An 18,742-nucleotide genomic window follows, 5' to 3' on the forward strand; every position below is an offset into this window, starting at 1 on the left:
CTTGCTCCTCACTCAACCATGGATGATTAAACAACCCTCACAATAAACAAAAATATCCAGAGTGCCCTTAGAGACTAAATGTCTCATCTCAATTGCTTAGCGTTAGAGATCGCAACAGGTGAAAAGTTCAGTTGTAAGAAATCATAATATTTTTTTATAAAGGAAAGCTGGGGTGAGTCCAGTTATACAATGATACCATTGGGATTCGAACTTGCAATGTCCAAACACAAGGTGACGTGCACTAGCTGATCCTACCAGACGGGTGAAGTGAACACCAAAAAGCCAGTGTTAAAAAGTAGAAAGCCAGATACAGTTATAAAGTGATTATGCAAGTGCATGAAAAAAAAAAAACACACATATAAAGCTATATGAAGCATGTGCCAAAGCAAATAATAAATCACATGAATACAAATATAAAATAATATAAAACTAACATGCAAGCTTGTTATATAAAAAAAAAAAATTTAATATAAAAACTGTAAGAGATGACTAAAAAGTGACAAGAAGAGAGGGCAAGAAGAAGCAGACTTTCCACTAAAAGGAATTGAATCTCATGTTTTAAAAGTTAGTTTTTCAAAACTTTAAGAGAAAGGAGAAGAAGAAGCAGACTTTCCACTAAAAGGAATTGAATCTCATGTTTTGGAAGCCAAGAATTGAGGGGTTTTTTTTGCTTAGGAAGCGAGCTAATGGAGAAATGAGTTTGTTCATGTAGCAAGAAGCTTCTGGTAACTAAATTCAAGATAAGGAAAAAACAAGGGTTTGAGAGACAAATTTAGGGTTGGTAAATAAAGGCCAATGAACTGTACAAGACATGTTCGAGATTGGTTCGTTTACTAGTGGACTGAGCTCGTGACTTGATTCATATTAGTGTTTAGCTGAGTCGAGCTCGAGCTCGAGCTCAACTCATCCCTGAGTGAGGCCAGCCGAACACAGGTTGGCTCGTGTAAAAAAAAATCATGTTATTTATACATAGAATATATATATTTTCTATATATTACACTTATATATATATATATTATATTTAATAGTTCATATGTCACATGTATATTTTTCATGAATCTTTCTCTTTATATATTACACTTAGAAAATATATACTACATACAAAAATTATATTTTTTATCAATTGAAGCTCACACGAATTGAACACTCACAACTTGTTTAAGCTAAACGAGCTGCTTGTGGAAGCTGATCACGAACGATTCATGGAGACATTCATAAGTGGGATGCAGGGGAAACAAAAGTGTTGTTGAAAATTTTCAGTTTGATACTAAAGAGATAGCTACAACTAAAATGATCTAAAATTGCAAGAAAAATGGGGAAATAATTGAAAATTAAATAAATTTGAGGAATGCTCTTGCTGTTTTTCCTAAACCAAAGACTGATAAATAATATTTTTAAGTTATAGATCCAAAATAAACACCCGATATATTGTGCTCATAAGTATAATGATCAGCATTAGGGATGCACATATCTATGGTCTCCCTTCCTTTTCCCACTACCCCCATGAATTTCTATATAAAACATATTATCCAATTTTGGCTTATGGGTGATTCGACACGTGGATATGAGATGGGAGGCTTTTTTTTCTTTTTTCTATTTTTTAAGACGAGGAAGCCCTCATGGAGAAGTAAGTCAATTCATGGGCTTGTTTTCCTACGAGCTGAACTTCGAGTAGGGTCACCAGCAAGAGTTAAACTTCAAACCAAGGGCTCAGCTCCTTCTCCCCAAGCTCGCCGGCTTTCGTTCCCCCCGCTTTCGCCGGCGATTCTGTGTTTTCGTTTTTTGTTTGGTTGCGGTTGGAGGAATTGGGGTGTCTGAATTGTGGGAAAGATTTGGCGGAAAAAATCTGATTCATGGATGCTGATTCGTGGACCGCTCGCTTCTCTGCATCCAAGCGTCACCAATCGGCTTTTCAAATCCGTTCCGGTAGTTCTCTCTCTCTCTCTCTCAAGTTCTGTTTTTTTTTGTTTCATGGTTTTGAGGTTTTTTCATTTTTATGTGGTTTTCGGATTTGGGGCTTTTCGCGTTTTTGGTTGTTCCAGGTGCGGATCTTCAGTTGGGCTTTGATGATTTCGACGGGGAAGACGATCTGCGCACAGAATTCCCGTGCCCGTTTTGTTCGGAGGATCTCGATATCTTGGGGCTCTGTTGTCACATAGATGATGAGCACTCCGTCGAAGCTAAAAATGCGGTAGCTTTTCGTTTCCTCTTGAGTTTCTTTCTTTGTTTTGTTTCTGGCGAATGATCGTCTCGATTTTGTACACTCTACTGTACTTAATGTTTTTTTTTTTCCTGTTGGGATTGTTGGGTTTTTGAAAAATGATCCATTGTGAAGATTTGCGGTACAAATATTGGATTTTTTTGTCGGGATTGATTGGAGCTTTCACTGCAAGTGGATAAATTTGTTTCTTATGTAGAGCCTTGAGTTTGCAAATTCAGGTTTTATGTAGGTCTTGCCTTTATGGGAGTGCGGTATTAATATTGTTTGACTAAAACCCCGATTGTTTTTACTTTCATTTTTCCAACTTGGGTTTGGTGGGGGATTTGGTTCGGAACTTCGGACGATTGTGGTATTTGTTCTTTCCAGCAGTCACATATTTTGTGTTTGTCATCTGTCAGGAGTTTTCCACTATGCCTCAGATGTTTGCTTCCCCATATTGACACTTTTCCACCATATGTAGAACTATATTCTACGCCCTGTCTTGTTTGTGTCATCTATTGTTCCTTCAAGAGTCAAGAAGTCAATCTGCTCCTAGACACTCCCGCAGCGCACAGTCATCTTTCTCTGATTATAGGCCGTCTCCGATAGCTTGGATGAGAACTCATGGGATGGAATTTCTAAGTTAAGAACCTATAGTGTCGAATGTTGGTTTCCAGGAAAAAAAAACACAATTTCATGCTTCTCTCGGGAAGATTTAATGTATTTGATAGTTCTATCTTTGTCTTATTTTTTCAAGTTATTTATTTGTATCTCTTGAAGCCTAGCTTTATTGCGGTGTTCTTGTGCTGCTATTAGTGGTTTGACAGAATACTTAGAAAATTGTATATTCAAATGAGAACTTTGAATTATACTTAACCTTTTCCTATACTGTAGTGATTGTACTGTCCCCGTACCTTTTTCTACACTGTAGTGATTGTACTGTCACCTTTGTTTTTTGTTGTTAACTTCCTGCTCTAAACGTGACTTCTCTTCTATTTTCACAGGTGTGCCCTGTTTGTGGAACTAGGGTAGGGATGGATATGGTTGGGCATATCACCATGCAACACGGCCATTTCTTTAAGATATCCTTTTTCTTATTTTCTTTCAGAAACCGATGAACCTTTTATGTTCTATGGTTATTTATTCATTTGTTGAATTATATGCCAATTTTTGAAGTTCTTCAAAAGCATGAGTATGATTGTGAAAAGTATTTAAAGTATTCTAAGCATCAACCATGCCATTGGGAGTCTACTTCAACAAATATTGTAATTGTCTAAGTGGTTTGTAGAATGTTTTGTTAGGACTGAGCATAGGTTTCTTTTGCTATTTCCAGGTGTGGGGGATGCCTTTTGATTGTGCATTTTTTGTATGGACAGTGGTGCTTAGGCCATCCTATAACTTGGGAAATGATTTAACTGATTCGTAAGTCTGTTCTCTGTGGAATACAGTCTGAGGTCGTTCATCCACCTTTCATTATTGTCTGGCTTCAGTTTGATGTAAGTCACAAAAGGGTGCATTTTGGAATATTTATCTGCCAGTCTTGACTACAATTCGTGCAGGCCATTGGGAACCTGCATCGCATGATCATGATGGAGATCATGGTTGGAAAGATTTAAGCTTATTCCTGGTCTCTGCTCTTTAATTCTGTAAAGATATTTTGGCAGATATAAGCAAGTCAGCAGTAGTAGTTAGCTCACTATGACCTATCCTTCAAAAGGAGCCCGTTTTTGAAGTGTAGAGTGATTGTCTTTTTCCAGGCAATGTTGTTTGAGTGAGTGAAATGTTTTTCCCCTATCATTTTATAAGCAAGGCTGAATTTTGCTTCTCACTGAGTGCAATATATTTGGAACTGAGATGGTATACAAAGTATTTATTTTGACTCCAGATTTTTGTTGTCGAGGTGGTTGCTTTTCTGTGAATCTAGTTGAATTGTTTCACCTAGTTTTTTTATATTTTCTTGAAATTCTCAAACTTGTTTCAGTTTCAGTAGCCAGTTATTTCATATAGTTATGTTAATCGAAAATGTATGTGTATTTCCTGTGTTCCTTGACTGGAGTTCACATGCAGCACAGAAGAAGATACCGAAAAGGGTCCTCTCATTCTACACTTTCAATGTTGAATAGGGAACTGCGAGAAGGGCACCTACAGTCTCTTTTTGCAGCTTCATCTTGTCCAGTTGCTTCATCCAATACCGCACCCGACCCTTTGTTGTCATCATTCATTTACAGCATTCCTATGGTTGATGCCCCGGAAAAACCTGAGTCATATTCATCAGCTGAGGGGACTTCTGATAAGAAATCCATAGATGACAAAGTGGCAGAAAGGTATGTCCATTTGACTGTTTCAATTCAGTATATTTTCCATGAACGGGCATCTTTTCTAATGAGTTTCCAATGGCACCCTTCATATATCCCCCAAAAGGCAAAATAATTTCTGTTTTCCAACTCAGTAAATGAATATCATGCCATGCCATGAGCCCTACATTCATTGCTATGTTGGTCTGATATTGTGAATTATGGGCTATGGTGTGCTCTTTTTTCTTGGTAAGACCTGACTAGAGGCCCTCTTAATTCTTTTGTTACAGAAAGTATAAACTGTATGCCTTGTGCCTCATATCATGATCATCTAGATTTGTCTACAGCCATGTTAGGCTTTTATACAGATTCATGTATTTGCTTCTGATGGTAGACATATAGTGTCCATAAAATTGAATGAATCTTTCTTATTCACCATGCTAACAGTTGCTTACATCTCTCTCCCCAGTCTTCTAGTTGCATCTATCTGCAATTATCTTGTAATGTTGAAAATAAAGCTTAGTTCCAATCATCATGTGAACATGGGGCATGCTTGCCAAGTGAATTTTTCGTGTGACGGAGCTTAGTCCTGACCTATTTTATGGAAAATGGGACATGGGGTACATGCACACACGTGTGTGTGCGTATAGTGTAGTGATTATGCACACCCAGTCTTCTAGTTGCATCTATCTGCAATTATCTTGTAATGTTGAAAATAAAGCTTAGTTCCAATCATCATGTGAACATGGGGCATGCTTGCCAAGTGAATTTTTCGTGTGACGGAGCTTAGTCCTGACCTATTTTATGGAAAATGGGACATGGGGTACATGCACACACGTGTGTGTGCGTATAGTGTAGTGATTAAGCATTTGGTGTGGACTTAAATGTGGCTCTTGGTATATAAAAGGGACCTAATGTGTCTCTTGCTGTATAAACAGTTTACCATGATTAGATGGTGTACAGTATCTTTGGAAATGGTTATGGTGGATAAATGAACACGTGCAAGTACCTTGTACTTGCTATAGAAAAAAGAGTCTTAAAATGAGGCATTTTTTTTTTACTTCAGGTTGAACCCGGGGCAGAGCCAGGATTCTAAACTAGGGTGGGCACAAATACAAAGTGAAAAAGAAAAAACAATTACTAACAATATGTTTCAAAAAACCAAATCAAAACCCTATTTTCTACAAACATCATAAATGGATCATTTATGCTAGTTGATAAGAAAACCTAATATTCTAACTGAAATCAAATCACACAATATTCATGGATTCGTGTTGAATGGTAATTAGAAAAAAAACACATAAACCTTAAAACTGTAAACTAAACATTTATATCATTCTAAAAAAAACAAATCAAAACCCTAATTACTACAAACAACATAAATCATGCATTTATGATAAGTGATAATCAAACACTAATATTCTAACCAAAATTACGTCTTGCAATATTCATATATTCATGCCTAATGATATTTGAAAAAAAACACAAAAACCCCTTAAACCATACCTAAACATTTATGTTATTTTAAAAAAAAAAACCTAATCCCTACAAACATTTTAATTTATGCATTTATGATTAATTAATAAAAAAACCTTAATATTCTAACCAAAATCAAACCACATAATATTCATGGATAACCTAATGGTAATTAAACACACACACCTTAAAACCATAAATTAAACATTTACGTCATTCTAAAAAAACCAAATAAAAGCCTTAAATACTAACAAACATCACATTATAGATATGCTAATTGAAAAAAAAATGTAATTAAATATTTATGTCATTTGAAAAACCAAAATAAAAGATATAAATCCTAACAAAAATCAAAGATTTAGGGGTTTGTTAACCAAATTCAAGCATTTATTAATGGAATCACGCTTAATGATAATTAAAAAGAAAATATCAGATAAAAAACCCTAAAACCTTCATTATATATTCATGTTATTTGAAAAAATCCAAATCAATACTCAAAATCCTAAAAGAATCACATATTTAATTTTATGCTAATTGAAAAAGAACAAATAAAACTTCTAATATTCTAACAAAAAATCAAGCATTCATTATTCATGCCTAATGCTAATTAAAAAAAAAAACACTCACAAAACCTTAAAACCCTAATTAAACATTCATGCTATTTTAAAAAAATAACTAAATAAAAAACATAAACCCTAACAAATACATTATGTTAATTAAAAAAAAGTAAAACCTCTAAAACCAAAACCCTTAAAATCAAGACCCTCTCAAACATTTTGAAAAAAAAAAAATTGAAAAGAAGGAGAACCAGCCACTAGGGCCAGGGGCGTGCGCCAGAGAGGCCGCCGAATGGCGGATGGTTAGTCTGAATCTGGCAAAGTTTCGGTGGAGAGAGAGAGAGAGAGAGAGAGAGAGAGAGAGAGAGAGAGAGAGGACCTTAGGGCAGGGCCATGTGCACCATCACTGCCACTAGTGCCGTCAGAGGCCCAGAGTGTCAGGAGGGGGGGGGGGGGGGCGCAGAGAGAGAGAGTTATGGACTCGGGCCCTGAACCGACCTTTCTTAGGGAGAGGGCGCACTCACTGCTCAATCTGTCGGGTCAGGGTGGGTGCGTGGCCACCCTAGCCCGAATGTTGCTCCGCCCCTGGTTGAACCTATACCAACCATGAGTAGGGGAGGGGGGGGGGGGGGGGGGTGCAGAGAGAGAGAGAGAGTCATGGACTCGGACCCTGAACCGACCTTTCTGAGGGCGAGGGCAGGCACTCACTGCCCAATCTGTTGGGTCAGGGTGGACACGTGCCCACCCTAGCCCGAATGTTGCTTCGCCCCTGGTTGAACCTATACCAACCATGAGTATGTTGATGCTATGATAGATGCTGATGATCATATTTTATATAAATAACAATGCTGACAATACTGTATCTGTATTTTTTCAAAATACCAGCATGTGTTGTATTCGTGGCAGCTGAGAGCACTGAAAAGCAATTGTGCTATTAGGGCTTTTTCTATGACCATTTGATGGCTCATTCAATGTGACAGGAAGTTATGCTTCTAAGGTGAACCTAAAAAATGCATAGGGATGGGAGCACCGTGAAGTCGGTGTATAGTCATGCTATTTTCTATAAATCCTTTGTGGAAGTCAGCTTCTAACCACCTCAGTGCTATGATCTAGCTCCTGTTTGCTTGTGCATGCACACATGTTTGTGTGTCAGGTTGGGAGGTGGCAATATCAAGTTTGTTAGGAAGTGAATGTTGTTACTTCTCTTTGGAGTTCTAGCTACTTTGCCCTTTCCTACTCTTTCTGTTGATACTGTCATCAGTATCTCGTCTTTGATGAAATACAAGAAAGCTCAACTTTCTTTTGAATTGTCATGGAGTTCCTGTTCAATAATCAATCATGGTATTTTTGTTCACTGATGTGCCATTCCCCATACCTGTAGATCATTGTTCTTCTCAATAGCTAATCTGACCTCTAGAAAGCTGGGGTATGATATCTTATAGTTCATAGGTTTCAACTTTCAACCCGAGATAGGGAAGCTGGTAATTATGGAAATGACTGCCAACTCTACAGTGCAAATATGGCCCCATTTATTCCTTGACTGGTTAGAATTCATGAGATAGGAAACAACGTTGCTACTCTATATGCGTTGCACGCTACCGAAGTCCAGATTTCATTGCCCCTGCTCCCACTGTTATCGTGCCAAGCAGCACTTCACCTAAAGCACATCATCATGATAACTTGTCCCGTGTGCTTTTAGTTTGTCTCTTGAATATCATGCTAAACCTCACCTTTATTCATTGGAAAAAGATTTAATTGTTCCGTGCAAAGACCACATGCTTGTTGAAAGGTTGCTTGATTTGCAGTTTTATCTGTGCATCTCTTTTTTCCGTCTAGCTCCTCTGTATGATTTCAGTCTTGCTCTATTAGGCTGACCTATAAAAAAAAATTTGTGGTTTCAGCAGCGAACTACCTGATGAGGAACAGGAGGAAAAGGCCCGCAGATGCAGCTTCGTGCAGGGGCTTTTGCTCTCTACCATTTTCGAGGATACATTATGAAAGAACAAACCCAGACATCATCACCACTCTAATCTCTGGTTGAGGCATTTCTTCTCCTAGGGCCCTGAATATAGCAATGGTGAATCATGATAATGAAAAGGATTGGCTCGTTTGCTTGCCTTAAACTGGAGTGGTAACCCATCATGTTCTTCATACATGATTAGTGGTGTTTTTGGTCCGTATTATATCAGGTACTGTTGATAGGTTAGGGCAATATGTAATATTTCCATTCCAGAGACTTCCAACAGAAATATTATTGTCTTGTTTAAAATGGAAGCAGCTCCTTCTAATGAAAATACAACCTGCTTTATATGGCTGGCCCGCTTTGTGTTTTGTGTCGTTTCATAGAAATCCTTTTCTTGGTTGATTATCATTGAGTTACTAATCAAGGACAGTAAATATTATAATTTAACAATAGATGCAAAACTACTTGTTGATAGGCAAACTCTGAATATCCCTCTCAGATAGGCGTATGGCTTGATCATTGTGTTCCTGCTAAATTGCCCTGTCTCTAGTTTCCTCCCTTCTACATTTTCTGAGACTAGGAACCAACAGAAAAAAGAAGGGCGGGGGGTACATTGGTACTGTCAATAGCATTGTATTATCTAGTAGAGTAAATTAGATGTGGACTTCCCTGTAGACGTGCATTATGGCTTATTTATTAAGAAGCAATGTATTCTCCACATGGTCGTTAAAAAAGTGTTCACAAGTTGGGACTGGTCAGCCAAGCTTACAATTTCCTAACAGGTTTAAATACATGCTTATCAAATTTAAGGATTGATCTTAATAGCTTTATCATTTTTCAGAAATGGCATGATGTTTAAACGGGATTAGACATCCTGAAAATTATTCACATTAGATCAGTATCTAACGTGGTTAAACCAATTTGATTTTAAACACAATGTCCACTGGTAGAAGCAGGTATCATTCTATGATTTTGTGGAGATTGTTTTTCCTTATTGACAATACTGGTAGTATTTAACCGTAGACATTGCTGTATTTGGCGCATCCATTAAGGCAAAAGAAAGCCTTGACAATACTGGTAGAACCCATGAAAGAATCAAAGAATCTTAGACTTCATCCCACAAAAGGACAAACTGCAGGTTCATTTAAAACATCACAGGATGTGCACAGACGCAGTAGAATGGCCCATTTTCCTTGATGGAAAAAATATTAAACTTAATGCTTTCTGATCACTTATGGTTTACACAGAACCAACCATTGAAGTGTACACATTCTGTTCTGAAAGTGAGGAAAAATTAATCCTTGAATTATAACATTTTGCATGAAATTTACAAAAGCAATGAACAGAAACATCACAATGCTTTCAGTCTCTATTTCTCAAGTTTCTCAGTTTGCAATTGAACACTGAATTGTGCAGCATAGATCACACCAGCTTCTACTAATAGGTCTTTCCCTGCACCAGAAACAGATTTCCTCACCTTGCTTCCCTGCGCACCAACAATTTAGACTGCAGAACCATAGCTTTGCATTTGGTTAGGTGGCTTATTCAAGGTAGTGGTGCTGAGTTTTACTAGGAAGCTAGCATGGATGATAATTCTGACCTTGATTATGAAAAGGAGACTTTGCATAGAGTCAGCGCTCTAGCAAATAATTGCAACAAGCATATGATAAGAATTATCAGAGAAGGAAAAATAATCTTGAAGGTGATATGCATATTAGTTCTCAAGATTTTTCTCTCCCATTCAGCAGCCTGTAGCAGACAAGTCACATCTCCAATTCATGGTTCTAACTTTCAAGTGTTGTCCAGACGTACCACTGGACTAGATTTCTTTTTTTATTTTCCCCGAGGAAGGTAGACTAGAAGAATTGCGCCACATAGTAGTTCATATTATTTCATTGGATACGTTGGTTAAATGGTTCTCTGTCACTGACTCCTAAAACGTACCAATATTTTTTTGGCTTCACAGAGCACTTCACCCGTGTCCACCGCCAATCAATGAGCACCAGCAGCTCTTCACATTGCTGCAAAGACCATATAGCTTTTTATCAGAATCAGCATTAAACAAACAAATAAACGTAACTCAAAGGAAAATCACTACGCAGCTGGATCCTCCAAAAACTTTTGCAAGAATGTCCACCAAAAGTTCAGAGAGAGGTATATTCTGAATGATTTCTAAAGCTAATGTTTGTGATTATTTAAGTGCAGGATGGTGATGAGGTGTATTATGGCTTGGAATGTTAGAGGCCTGGGAAGAAGGTGAGCTCGCAAGCATACTGTGGGAGTAGTTAATGACCACAAAGTGGATGTAATTTTTATGTTGAAGATGAAAATAATGGTGAAAGCCTTGGCAGACATAAAAGAATTTTTTGATCACTTGGTAGGGAATTTCGAAGCTAGGACTAACATTCGGATAATCTGCATGTGAAACCCAAAGAAAGTCTCAGTGAAAGTAGTTCTAATAACAAACCAGATTCTATTTATTTTGGTGGAGCAGAGAAATGATATACTATTACTCACGGGTGTGTATGGACAAAAATGAAGACAGAGAAAGTCAATATGAGACTTGTTAGAACGTCTCAAAGACGATCCATGGATGGTTCTTGGTGACTGGAATACCCCCGGGTCGATAGAGGAAAGAAGAGGATCTCTCATAGGTCACTCCAACTGTCATCAATTTAATGAGATGATCTGTAGATGTGGATTATCAGAGGCAGAGCATTCCAACACCTAATTTCATAGGGCGTGGAAAACAATTTTGTGCGGGTCGAAAGATGCATGCTGGCTGGCGTCCCAAGTTCAAACTTCACTGGGTTTGCTTCTTTTTTTCCTTTCCAAAAGGGAAAAAAAGTATAAAACTAGAACAATTAACCCCTCCTAATCACCCTTATTGATCTAAGACACATTCCACCTTTGTAGGGTGCACATCCACCAAAGGATTTGGAATATGGTAAAACCCTTGGTCCTAGACAAGCCGAAATACATAGCCCATGCTCAACCATCTCAAAAACAAACACATGGTTGCACAAAGAAAACATGGTCCCTAGATGAACAAGATTAGATATATAGTTTTCAAATACTTTTTTGCTTGATCCTTAGATATTAATGTAACTTAAGAACAGCAAACAGGATCATGCAAAGAAATTTTCCTTAAGCTGTTGAAAGAGTAATTCTAGTTCGAGTCAATATAATTCTTTTCATCACCATCAAATACTGTTTAACTAAATAATTTGTACAGGGTGCAATGCATCACCACAATGAACAGGAAAAAGCATTATGGATCCACCCTCCACCAACACCACCAAGGGAAAAAAAAACAAGCTCTTGTTGATCCACTTGTGCAATGGGGGCTGTAGCAAAACTAATGCTAGTTGTTAGCCCTTGAACCATTCAAATATAAAACAGCGAGATCATCGCAAATCTCTGCCCTTCTTTCAAGTTTGTTGACCCAAGCATAACTATAGTGCTCCCTATAGAAACTCTGCAGTGCAGTGCAGGCACTGCATAGGTACAGATGATGCGGGAAATAGAAACTCACCATATCCATTATTCTCCATCTTCAAAAATCTCAATCACCATGAGCTTCCTATTCTCATCTCCAGTGAGTGCCATGGGAGACAAAGAAATGGAAGTCAGGATGACTGACTTGGAGAAGCCTTAACCAGTTATCTGCTGCCTGCAACAATGAGCTAGCCTGCTGGTGTTCATATGCTCCAGTGGGTGTCCACACTGAACTTTTAAATTTATAAGAGGCTAGACCAAAAACAAGCAGCGACAACATTGGTGACGCATCAAGGGCAGCAGTAGAACACCTGGCATGGATCCCATCACTTTCCGCACCTGGCAAAAAGGACACTATCAATAGGAAGTCAAAAGCAAGTGCATGTGCGTGTGCATGTCTGGTTATACGGGAGGAGTTTGACACAGTTGTGCAGGTGCTTCCGTCCAAATCCTAGATATATATTTTTTGAGGATACATCCAAAGTCCTAGACAAATTAACAAATCACCGTATGAACGACTTAAATGTACAGGAAGAGTGATATGAGTGAGATTGCATATGGAACTCTGATGTGGTTGTATGCAATTGCAACAAAAAAAAACATCAATACTGCAAATCGATAAACATATCAATGGACTGACATGTTCCAGGATTATTTCATATTATGCACTGCACTCGGGTAAAGTCACCAAGTTGTAAAATTCTTTATTTCCTTGATAGTGAAATCCACTGTAAAAGAAGTACCAGCACCAGATGCACGATAAAATCAAGATGCATGTGCAGCTATGTTCTGGTTAGAGTGACAAACACCAGTATAAAGACTTGTACAAGATTGAAGTCCAAAGTCTGAGTCTTCAATAAAATCAATCAGCTAAAAATATATTGACATAGTTGACTTATCTGAGCCCCAGCAACACCTTTCTGAGCAATAACCTAGTCAAACCAGAATCTTCCTAGAAAAAGGAGTCTGATATGACTAGGCAAGCATGAGTATGGTTGTCCAGCAAGGACCCACCAGACAACAACACCCACATGTCTGAGCATGGCCGGATAGGCCAATATCAAAGACCATGCGTAAACTAGGGGCAACCTTACCAGATCATGAAGACTCAAGAACAGGTGCAAACACATCCTGCGACACCCAACCTCTTTGACTGAAGGATATGACCCCACTTAGATGATAACTTACCTTAAAATTACTCTTTTTACATTATTTCTCAAAATATAAAATATAAAATAATTTTATCAATAAAAGGTGTCCCTTTTAGCATAATTCTTAAAATTCCATATTATTCTGTTCCAAATATATCTTTTAATGCATCGGATTTTATTTTTCATAAACTATGTAAGTGGGTACTTAAAAATGCCTGGCATATCCATGATGGCACTGATACTTCTGGGTACCAGTGCTGGTGCTAATGGGTATATAGACATATTATATAATAGAATACATTTTGTGTTCCTATAAATATGTATACTTTCTGTGTTTCCTCTATAAGCAGAGTACCACATTTAAAGTATATATTGTATAGTGTATACATAATGCATGTGCAACACATGGCCCTCTTTGGGAAAACAACTGCATCTTGCCACATACCAGCACCAACACCTATGTGATGCAGGTACTTGCTGCATAATATCTATTACAGTACTGATTTGCTGTATTCACATGCAACACCCAATTTTGAACGCTTTCCATATGGAGAGATAACTAGACCACAGTTCAGATACCTAGATTTATTTGGCAAGAATTTGTGAAGCAATAAACCTAATTCTACGTTGCGACAGTCAACAAAATCAAAAGACATCCTCCTAGGTTGAGTTGGCACTTAATGGGATGGAAAATACGCAGAGTACGTAACAGGACACAGTTACAAAGTACAATAAGAAACATAATTGTTAAAACACAACAATCTTGGCTTCCAAATGCACATCCACTAGATGCATGAGTATTGTATACCCAATCACCCTAGAAGCTGGCTATGCAAATTTTGCGATGGGAAACACAGAAAGGACGTGATTGTCCATGGGAGTGTGCACAGGGGGCCTAGGACACAAACATATATTTTAGCCAACCATGGACGTGCACCTGTGTTTATGCATGCACTTTTCCGTGTGGATAGTGCGCATGCATAAATGTGTGGGTTATGGGAGATGTTGAGAGGTTGAGAATGACCTCTACCTTTAAAAGGTGTAGAGAGAGAATGGAAAGTTAAAAAACATGCATCCAAGTCCCGCAGCGTTGGACCTGTTGGTATTCTGTATATAGGGTACCTGCATCGATTTTCATCATGTATCAGTCAATTATTTCAGATAAACCAACAAGAATGGGCATGAAGAATACATGTCTATAAACATTCTACATTTGAAAAAACTTAGTTGAGTTCACCATGCAACAGAAATCCAACTAGCAGGCAACAAATCGCAGCTCCTCAATGTCATAAGTTTAGGAAACTGACATGCAAGATCCATAATCTGGAACAAGTTAAACACCAAATTTGATCAAATCTGTTATGGGCACAATCACTAGCACAGAACAAAGAGGAGATGTTGTACATGCCTTGTCTGCTAGGGGCTGCCGACTGTAAGGAGGACTCTGTTCAAAAAACTCAAAAGCAAGACAATCACGAGGGTTATTATACATATCACCATAATCACTTGAAAAGCCTTCTTGATTCATTGATGACTTTTCTCCTGAGAACTGCCTATCCATCCTCGGCATGCTCACTTCATATGATGGATAGCGCCAGCTCCATGCCTCTTTATTTGAATTTTTCAAACTTTTCTCACAGTCAAGGTCAAAACTATCATCACTACTTGTATCCCGGTAAGACTCCCCATCACTCTCCTCACCAGGCTGCCTGTGTCAAAGAAAAATGAAGGGGGAGTAAGGAAAGAAAAACTACATCAGAAAGAACTAGGAAGTGTCAAAAGTAGACATATATCAACACTGGTACTTATTTGGCAAAGATTAAATGATAATCCTGAACAAAAAACATCTTTAGCAATTCAAATTAAGTGTCTACATAATAGGATACTGTTGTCTACAATGAGATTGAGGATTATCAAACCCTCCCACAGGCACACTAATAAAAACATCGCGCCTAAACCACTACCACAAAAATAATATTACTATATTTTAGAAAACATCTCGCACATCAAACAGAATTTGCATTGCTAATGCAGTTTGCCTTCACAAACCCACACAAGCTGGACAGAGGAGCTAACCCCACAGAAAACTGCTTCAAAAGAGCCTGACCGGCAAAAAATGAAAAAGATAAAATCTTGGAAGTCGCTAGTAGAAATGAATTAGCATTGTATTAGTTTTAACAAGAGAAGATGAGGCACTTAGATCATCAAAAGTGGCCCACTAGGTTCCAGTTAAAGCGAGAACAAGCTTTTGACTGCCCTCATGGATGGACCATTACAATACTTCAGCTGGTGAGGTAAAAAAGATGCAATTTTCATCCAATTCCTACAGCAAAATGTGGGGATGAAAAAGATAGGGGTTTGGGTCAGATATCCAATCAACCTGAACTCATTTAATTGGATCTGGTAAAAGAATTGCATCAGAATCTATGTCACAAGGACACAGCTAAAGGGACAAAAGGCGCATCATTTTTCTGTAACTTTTGCTGTTAAGAATAGTACATGAGTCACACAACATGGGGGGTAAGTTGCAGTATCCCTGTGATATATCAGAATACATAATCAGGTCAGATTCAGTATTACATGGTTGAATCCATTCAGTTTCAAACTGTATCCAATTCTCCACATGAATCCAACCCAACTCTCACATAGTTTCAAACTGTAAGTTTTTGAGTTTGAACCTGTGACCTGAGTGACTGGAAACACCTCTCCAAAAAAGGTACTAGTCATGTGTCCAGGGTTAAAGTTTATAATAAATTTTCAGAGCCATTTCTTAATGCTAAGTTTCTAACAAATGGAAACAGAATTTCATCAGATCTGACTACATCTAAGTAAGCTTAGTGGATTTTGTTCGGATCCAAATTGTATTATTGTATTTGCACTCTTAACTTGTTCAGAGTGATTTTACATTGACTGTGAATAGAAATCTGAATCAATCTAAGTCACATCCAATTAGTCGCATTTGGTATGGCTAACCAAATTCAATCCATTTGAATCCCTCATAAAATGTAGCGACCAACTAGGATGGTTAAGCATGCAAATATAAGACAGACAGAAACACTGCCCAAACCTATGCCACATGCAGCCCTGCTTTAGCTCTGCAGACACCTAGACTGACAGTTACAACCCCACATTGTTAAAATTATGGTTTGCTTGTATTTGTTATTCATTTTTTGTGCTTTAGCTTTTGCCACTTGCTAGTGACAATAATATGCAATTTTAGTGTTCATTTTATAGTTATATTATTATGCCACTTATGAGTGACAGAGATGCAGTTATTCATTACATTAATCCTTGGGTGCAGTGCCCTGATTAGAGCTCTCATTATATAAATGGCAATCTAACGGTGCCGCTTATACCAAAAAGGAACCTTGGTAGACAGTTGGTGCGCTTTCTCAATAGTTCAATTTCTCCTTTTCCCCATTGCATGTTCACTTCAAAAACAATGCAATACCCTACAGACATGGGTAAACCCGTATTGCACACCACAGTTCGTGCCCACGTCCATATTCACAGGATACACTACTCAGCATGTTCATTTTCTCTTTTGAGATAAAGCAGTGTCATACGAGATGGTCTGAACCCTCGGAGTATTATTCTGAAAGCCATTACCAATCGTCTAACCTCAAAAAAGATTCTGGAACAAGGTCCTAGTATGTTATTGCAACAAAGCAATAAAACAGAAAAAAACTGTTAAGAAAGTGGTCTCAAACCTCCAAAATAATTATGCATAATCCCAAAAAAACAGAGGTGGGAGATTATTTTGATTTTTCAGGTCCCAACAGGACAAGCCTCAGCTCCTCCCCACACACACGCAGAGAGAGAGAGAGAGAAATTCATTGACGAGACATGCAATAATTCGACTGTATATTGGAAGTGGCCTCTGTTATGCAAAAATGGTGATAACCTTCCAAACATTATAGTAAAGAAATATATCAAAATTCTGGTGAACAATTAACCAAAGCACAAGTATACATCTAGAAAGCAGCATAAACCAAGAGTTCATCACCAAAGGAAAGCACACCTAGGCTTTGACGAGGGAGAATACGACGAATCCTCATAGAGTTGAATAGCCGACAGGTAAGGCACATAATACTGAACAACAGAATCACTTCCATTCAACATTAAGGGCACACCGGCTCCATACGCACTCCACTCCTTAAAAGACTCCCACAGATCCCCCAGCGTGAAGAAGGGGTGGAACTCAACATCACGGTTTCTCCAATCCCGCATAATTGTCTGCCAGAACACATCCAGGAAGTAAATAACCACCCAATCAAGCACAAAAAAGAAAAAAAACAGAGCTCTTTTCTTCATATGGCATAACCCAGAATCGAAAATACATACAACCAGTGAATCAAATAGATAAAATGCACGAATCTTCTAATTCTAAAGAGCCCAAGAATTAAAGAAATTCATTTCCAGAGGATCAAAGAACCACAAGAATCGTTCGCCTACGCGACAAGGTAACTGAACTAGCAAATAATGTAACTCTTTTCAATTATCCAAACCGAAAGAATCATGTAACCATACACAAAAAGAACCAAAGAATCAAGAAACGTCATTATCCCGATTAAGCAAACCATTAAAAAACAAGGAATTACAGAGACATGTACCTGAAAGAAACACTGTGCAGGCACGGACGGCGTCGTGGCTTGAAGGAACCGGTCCAAGTTTCCAGAACGGATACCCGCAGACGGCAAGCACATGTGGAAGTCTCCCTGATCGTCGGACCCCGCCCCGCTCTCCGGCGGCCCGAGACGGGAAAGCGGCTTAGACTTGCCGGCGTTCCCACCACCGCCACCTTCCCGGCTCCTAGACAACTGCTGCTGCTGCCTTCTAGCAGCAGGGGGGCTGTAGAACCGATCCCCTAACATCTGAAACCCCAACCCCCTCGATTCAGATGAAAGGGAAGACCTCCACACTCTCCGTTCACCACATCACTCTCGAATCCCAAAAGGAAAAGGAACAAACCAGCGGAGACCAAAACGCTAACCCTAGAATTCCACCAAAAGAGACACGAATGTCTCCGTGTGGACGAAGGAAGCCGCCGGAGCGAGAACACGGGGTATCGGGGACTACCAGCCGAGCGACGGGCGGCGGGATCTTGACGGGGAGTCGAATCGACGACGTACGAGAGATCAAGAAGCCCGTGGGACACACTCTCTCTTGCTTCTTCTTGTAATTCTCACTCTTTCTCAGACACTGAAGAAACACAAAAGAGAAGAAACGGCGAGGCGTCCGCAACTCTATTTATAGAGATAGACGGAAACCCAAACGGAAACGCTTCCCCTTTCGTGGTGATCTTATCTTTGTGATTAAATTGACATAATCTCAGGATTTAGGTTCTTAATCTCCATTCATTAATCATTAAATTAATCGTTGTTGTTGTGTAATTACATCTTTATCCATTTTATGAGCTTCTAACTACGAGTATGCCCCCCCCCTCCTCGCTTCAATAGGACTCCACTCGTCTGCTAGCGGCAACTCGTGAATGCCACCAAACTGAAAAGACGTCACGAGTTCGAAACCCACGGGTGCGTGTCCCTTGTGATAGAGAGCAAATCCTCACCGTCCACAAACTGCATAAAGACCACAGGTGATTT

General features: G+C 38.7%; 2 protein-coding genes across 4 annotated transcripts; one reads left to right on the plus strand and one right to left on the minus strand.

Annotated features, from left to right (window-relative positions):
• Positions 1-1,657: 1,657 nt before the first annotated feature.
• LOC149844282 (protein DEHYDRATION-INDUCED 19 homolog 3-like) lies at positions 1,658-8,833 on the plus strand. 2 transcript variants are annotated; one of them, XM_090000471.1, is made up of 5 exons: positions 1,658-1,926; positions 2,043-2,191; positions 3,205-3,282; positions 4,262-4,524; positions 8,429-8,833. In XM_090000471.1, exons 1-5 carry the CDS (start codon positions 1,854-1,856, stop codon positions 8,523-8,525), a joined length of 660 nt encoding a protein of 219 aa, XP_089856597.1. In that variant the 5' UTR covers positions 1,658-1,853; the 3' UTR covers positions 8,526-8,833. The 2 variants fall into 2 exon arrangements, with proteins under 2 accessions (XP_089856597.1, XP_089856598.1); XM_090000472.1 differs by having other exon boundaries at positions 8,432-8,833.
• An 865-nt stretch (positions 8,834-9,698) lies between these two features.
• Positions 9,699-18,354, minus strand: LOC149844283 (uncharacterized). Of its 2 annotated transcripts, XM_090002119.1 has the most exons (7): positions 17,753-18,354; positions 17,161-17,375; positions 14,548-14,848; positions 14,377-14,462; positions 14,170-14,261; positions 12,026-12,327; positions 9,699-10,511 (listed from the first exon to the last, which is right to left on the minus strand). In XM_090002119.1, the coding sequence occupies exons 1-6, from the start codon at positions 18,011-18,013 to the stop codon at positions 12,080-12,082; spliced, it is 1,203 nt and encodes a 400-aa protein (XP_089858245.1). In that variant the 5' UTR covers positions 18,014-18,354; the 3' UTR covers positions 9,699-10,511; positions 12,026-12,079. The 2 variants fall into 2 exon arrangements, with proteins under 2 accessions (XP_089858245.1, XP_089858246.1); XM_090002120.1 differs by lacking the exons at positions 9,699-10,511; positions 12,026-12,327 and having other exon boundaries at positions 14,234-14,261; positions 14,332-14,462.
• Between the last annotated feature and the right edge of the window lie 388 nt (positions 18,355-18,742).

The sequence above is a fragment of the Nuphar pumila genome, chromosome 3, assembly GCF_984573655.1.
Source record: "Nuphar pumila chromosome 3, dmNupPumi1.hap1.1, whole genome shotgun sequence".
NCBI lineage: Eukaryota > Viridiplantae > Streptophyta > Magnoliopsida > Nymphaeales > Nymphaeaceae > Nuphar > Nuphar pumila.

Coding starts and splice junctions, on each gene's coding strand:
- LOC149844282 (XM_090000471.1), top strand. CDS start 1,854: ATGGATGCTGATTCGTGGACCGCTCGCTTCTCTGCATCCAAGCGTCAC. Junction 2,192..3,204: donor CCGTCGAAGCTAAAAATGCG/GTAGCTTTTCGT, acceptor CTATTTTCACAG/GTGTGCCCTGTTTGTGGAAC. Junction 3,283..4,261: donor AACACGGCCATTTCTTTAAG/ATATCCTTTTTC, acceptor ACTGGAGTTCAC/ATGCAGCACAGAAGAAGATA.
- LOC149844283 (XM_090002119.1), bottom strand. CDS start 18,013: ATGTTAGGGGATCGGTTCTACAGCCCCCCTGCTGCTAGAAGGCAGCAG. Junction 17,376..17,752: donor CTGCACAGTGTTTCTTTCAG/GTACATGTCTCT, acceptor GTGTTCTGGCAG/ACAATTATGCGGGATTGGAG. Junction 14,849..17,160: donor TCTCCCTCGTCAAAGCCTAG/GTGTGCTTTCCT, acceptor TCTTTGACACAG/GCAGCCTGGTGAGGAGAGTG.